This window comes from Malus domestica, chromosome 06, assembly GCF_042453785.1.
Source record: "Malus domestica chromosome 06, GDT2T_hap1".
Taxonomy (NCBI): domain Eukaryota; kingdom Viridiplantae; phylum Streptophyta; class Magnoliopsida; order Rosales; family Rosaceae; genus Malus; species Malus domestica.
This window is the reverse complement of record NC_091666.1, coordinates 25,807,100-25,812,398: the sequence shown is the minus strand read 5'-3', so window position 1 is coordinate 25,812,398 and position 5,299 is coordinate 25,807,100. Positions and strand designations below refer to the sequence as shown.

The window sequence follows — 5,299 nt, the reverse complement described above, 5'->3', positions numbered from 1 at the left end:
TTCTTTGCGTTAGTGGAATTCTCTTGATAGGACAACTATGATGAACTGTAAACCCAAACATCAGCCTTTACAAGTCTTGATTCAGCGGCTCATTAGTTGTGGGATCGGTTCACACCAACTAAAGTTTGTCTGCTATACACTTTGATGACCAACTTCAAAATTGCTTGAAGGCACTTGCAGAGGCACCAAGGTACCAAAGTAGTCCTGGGCCTATCCTCACCTTGAAAAATATATCTATATTATACCTGTTTCTCTTGCTGTAAAACCCTCCTATTGGTAAACTATTCTAATAAATTCAATCATTATCTTTTGTTATGGTTGTTTACCACAAATCAAACCTGTAAAATACCCATTATTCACTTTTATTCATAAAAATAAAAATCTTGCCTTACACTCTAATTTGTTCTCTTTCACTGTGCAACCTAGAGATTTGAAAGCTATTCCCTTTCTCATTCTCGAAATTTCTTATTTTTTAAGGAAAACTAATGAAAATGGCTTGAAAACTTTGAGTTTTAATGATAAGGACAAAATAAAGGGTAAAGTGAATAGTACCAGATTTGACTTTTTAGTGTAAAAATGTGGTTTTTCGTTAAAGTGAACAGTACCGTGAACTTTTCGTTAAAACTCCCTATTTTTTATCATTCTAAATTTCAAATACCTTCAAGTTGAAAAAAAAAAAACTACAAATCCATTCAATAAGATAAAAATTTTATCGTCAAGATGACGAGGTCCACGAATAAAAATTAGGGTTGTTTCTACTCTATTCTCCCTCTTATTTGAGTGTTAGGGTTTGTAAATTTTTATTGATTCTCCCTATTGAGTCTAATCATTCTTTCAAGATGACAAGGTTATTTATCATGCAATGGTTTCAAATATGAAAACTAGATAATAATAAATACCATGAATATATATATATAAACATAACACGTGCATTAGATTACTTTTTACTTATAATTACCTCATCTTGCATTGGATTTAAGGTTAAATTCGTGATCATTAGTTTTAGCATTCTCCCTCCTCTCACCATAGAAACTTCAGGAAAAAAAAAAACACTTGTGTAAAGGGACATTGGTATTGCAAGTGTGCTAGCTCCCGTAAAACGACAGTCCTGAAGCTTCCCTCGACTTTAGGAGCTCATGTTAATTAGATTATTCACTTAATTATTCTTATATTTTTTGCCAATTAGGGAGGACCGAAGTTTCCCTCGGCTTTAGGAGCTCATGCTGTTAGACAATTCACTTAATTATTCATTGTTCCTTTGTCAATTAAGGAGGCCGGGAATGGACACTAACCACTTGCCTCTTCTCGTCGTCGGTCCAGTCAACTTCTGCCGTGAGAAGCACTTCTTTTCGGGCCAAGAGCACTTAGCACGTAATACGTTTAAATTCATATAAAACGACCATACAATCTTGACAGAAAAAAAGTAAAAAAATATAAAAATTATACACAATGCTTTTATCATTGGCAATGCCAGGAACTAGTAGTACAAAGGAAGCAAAGGTATGAGATCAAAAAGTGAACGAGAGTTCGTGAACAAAATGTGCAATATCGAACGAAACTCCATGAACAAAATTTGATCCGGCCTATCTTGCTGTAACACCTCCATGTCAGAAGAAATAAGAACAGCAAGAGAATAAATTCCGGCAGTCACGGTTCACTAGGCCAGGGCGGCACAAGGAAAAGAAGGTGGGTGGATTGAGTATAATGGAGGTGGGAACTGAGGAAAAAACCACTCGTACTAAAAAAAAAAAAAAAATACCAGCTCTAAGTCAGAAATTCAAACTCGAAAAAGAGAAAAGAGTTCGAACACAAAAACTGAAGTAAAGAAGACCTTACAACTCGAGTCTTGATCGCATTAACACAAGGAATTCGACTTATGAACAACATTAAATTATTGTTAAGGGCGACTAAGATATGGTGACACTATCTTTTAGATAAGCTGATATAAACACAGCCAGTGCACTAAGAGAAAGAGCTAACAGAGGGCCTGCAGGAGCCAATTTCCGTGTAGCTGCTAATCGTATACCTGAAACCATGGTACATGCATACGATCATTATTCATAACAGATATTAAAGTTACTATGTACACACTTGTGCATAGAATTTAACAAAAGCATGGTACATGCATACCGAATACCGCAGCAAAAAGAAATGCTGATCCAAAACCAAGGGCATCACCAATAGCTTTTGTCTCTGTTGTTTGCAGCAGATAGTAAGCCTACAAGCATAGCAAGTATCACCCATTAAACTGGTGACAAAACCTTTTTGTGTATCTACGTTCATTCAGGGATAACACTCTTAGGACTATTCAGATTCATTATCTGGATTTTTTTAACATACCACAGAACCACAAAATTATTGGTATCTTAGAAAGGTAAGATGGCAGAAAGGAACAAGAAGCTCAATTACATGAACAAAAACAGAAAGCGGCACAAGGCGAAAGACTCTTTTTATTTTGAATTTTGATAGACATTCTTCAACATGAATAAAGATAACTTCAGGAAGCATAAGCTCCAAGCTATAAAACCTTGCAATTAAGGCCTTTGGCCTAGTCTCACCTCCTCCCCATGAACAAATAGGGATGAAGAAAGTTCAGGGTTCCACATCCCGGGAATGAAACAAATTGAAGAAACCTTGCGGTGTATTTTGCAATAATTTGAACATAATAAAACATTAATATTGTGTTCACATAAACCCATGTGGAGTTCCATTGTCAACTGTTAACAATTTAAAGTGCTTGTACAATTTTAGTGATAAACTTGAGTGTGGTTCCCTAGTATCGTTAATTAAGAGCAAGGAAGCTTATCTGGATTATCTCGGACTAATTTGAGGAACATGCAAACAACAAAACATGTAGACTAACTGCATTATTTGTCAATGATGAACAACATGCTTGTCCCTTCTTTCAAGAAACTAACGCTTTTTACGAAATCTTGAATTCTGTGGTTGTCAAGTGAAACACCAGCAGAGGGATCATGGGTTGGAAACAGGATGTGGAGTGTTTTGAAATGCTTTATACATTATACACGACAATCATTTCTAGCACTATTTAAAATGATGCAGCTGGAAAAGTGTAGTGTGGTATTCACTCTTCATAAGTGGAAATCACATGCATTTGTGCAGGGGTTCCGAAAGATTTGTACTTGGTACTCTACGAAGGACAACGTGCTAAAGATTTGGCTTGAGTAAAAGCTTGATCCAGCATTGAAAGATGGAGGTCGCCCCCACATCTCTTTCTGAAGATTTCTAACTGATCCATCATCGGTTGTTGAACAATGACAAGGGAAGCTTGGGCAGTTTAGCTCGGAATAGTGTTAGTGTCCGATTATGCTCCGATTAAGAGCTAAGGTATTTACCTTTCATCAATACCATTAGGGAACTCGATTGAAATGATCAATTTACAAATCCCAATTGCTGAATCGATCATACTTTAAGGACGCATCAAACAAATAGTGAAATCTTTTCAGCAATTGGGATTAGTAAGTTGATTTTCAGCGTCTCAAAATGTGTTGACATGAAAATTATCATGTGTGATTGCCAACATTATTGCACATGTAGCATTGTAAATCAAACAATTGAATTAACCCAAAAAAATAATTAAGAAACTCAAATTCCCCAACTTGTTGAAACTTGAAAGTAAACATAATTTAGTGTTATTCTGCTCTGCCAAAAAAAAAGACGATTTAGTTTTAATAAGGAGTCTTACAGTTGCCATTAGAGCTGCTCCTGAAACACCACCGATAAGCGACCCTTTGCTTCCTGTTCTCGAAACTGCGATTAAAAAAAAACCCCACCATTTCTTAAAAATAAAAATAAAAATAAAAATAAAACACACAAAAGCATGTATTTTTGGAGCATTTATCTATAATTTTGCGGAAGAAATGAAGGGATTACAAGCAAAGAAGCCGCCGCTGAGGAGGAGGAAGCCGTAGACTGCAGAGGTAGCCGGAGCCATCTCCGCCAGCTGAGAAGTGCACGAGAACCGACGATGGTGCGTTTTGGGCACGGCTTTAAAGCTTGTGTTGCTCGCTGCCAATAGCCCATTTCCCGCAGCGTAATCGCAGCGAAAGGGATGGGGGTTGGAAAACGCGGGAGATTTGAATGTGGGAATTCTGCGATGGTGTTCGTACAAACAATTTCTGGTCGCCGGCGAAGCCAAATGCAGCGTATACGACGACATGATCCGGCGATTTCAGTGAGTTTCCGAGTTGCGTTGTGGAGTTGCAGGTGTGTGTGAAAATGATAAGGTAGCCGAGCGGACAGGGAGAGTGGGGAACAGAGGCGCGCAAAACGAGGTCGCCAATTTTACTTGGGCTTTGACAGAAGCCCAATTTTGGGTGACGGTCTGACCCATAGAATGAGATTACAGTCATCGTAGCGTTTCAATTTAATAATATAACTCCACATGTAACATTATTAGATGGAATAGAAGCCGAATTTGTTTCATGTAATTTTCTTTCCTGATTTGTAGAAATGTTGGTAGTCTAATTAACATAATTATTGACGGATATAATGGTGTTGACATTAATATTATTTGTTATAGACTTATATGATAAGTAGGGGTGGGCAAAATATCCATGGGTATGGGTAACCACGGTTACCCGCCCATTTAAAATTGATGGTTATGGTTATGGGTAACCGTTTAAACAAATAAACGGTTATGGGTATAACCGTTTATCCATGAAATTTAAATGGACGGTTATGGGTATTATCCGCGGTTATAACGGGTATCCATCGGTTATGGATAATATTCATGGTTATAACGGGTATCCATTTACCCATTTAATTTAATATATGTAAAATTAAAAAAAAAAGTAAAAACCCTCAGAGTTACAAATCCGTCACTCTCTTTCTCCGCCTTTGACTTCGTCATTCTCTCTCTCTGACGCTCTCTCTCTCCGTCGCTCTCTCTTTCTGTCGCTCTCTCTCTCCGTCACTCTTTCTCTGCGCCTCTCTCTCCGTCGCTCGCTCTCTCTCTCCGTCACTCTCTCTCTGCGCCTCTCTCTCCGTCGCTCTCTCTCTGCGCCTCTCGACTTCGACTCGACCACACGTCGGCGACCTCGCTCAATCGCAATGAGAATTCCGCCATGGCCAAAAGCTCGTTCAAGCTTGAACATACTCTGGGTATGCTTTTAATTTTTAATTTTGTTGGGTTATTTGTATGGTTTCTGGAATGCCCATATGCCTGTTTTGGTTTCTTTTAATTGGCTAATTGTAGTTTTTGATGTCTTGTTCTTGAACACCTGAATTATGGATTGTGGCCCTTTTGGATTGAAGGATGATTTGCAGATAAAAGTTT

General features: G+C 37.9%; 1 protein-coding gene across 1 annotated transcript; it reads right to left on the bottom strand.

Annotated features, from left to right (window-relative positions):
* Window positions 1–1,765: 1,765 nt before the first annotated feature.
* LOC103438673 (protein FATTY ACID EXPORT 4, chloroplastic) lies at window positions 1,766–4,316 on the bottom strand. The gene is made up of 4 exons (XM_008377214.4): window positions 3,895–4,316; window positions 3,707–3,771; window positions 2,131–2,218; window positions 1,766–2,026 (listed from the first exon to the last, which is right to left on the bottom strand). Exons 1-4 carry the CDS (start codon window positions 4,178–4,180, stop codon window positions 1,908–1,910), a joined length of 558 nt encoding a protein of 185 aa, XP_008375436.1. The 5' UTR covers window positions 4,181–4,316; the 3' UTR covers window positions 1,766–1,907.
* Between the last annotated feature and the right edge of the window lie 983 nt (window positions 4,317–5,299).

Bases quoted from the DNA above. Each gene is read 5' to 3' on its own strand.
- LOC103438673 (XM_008377214.4), bottom strand. From the start codon at position 4,180: ATGTCGTCGTATACGCTGCATTTGGCTTCGCCGGCGACCAGAAATTGT. The intron at 2,219-3,706 runs GTAAGACTCCTT...CTATGCTTGTAG, and splicing joins GAGCAGCTCTAATGGCAACT to GCTTACTATCTGCTGCAAAC. The intron at 2,027-2,130 runs GTATGCATGTAC...CCATGGTTTCAG, and splicing joins TCTTTTTGCTGCGGTATTCG to GTATACGATTAGCAGCTACA.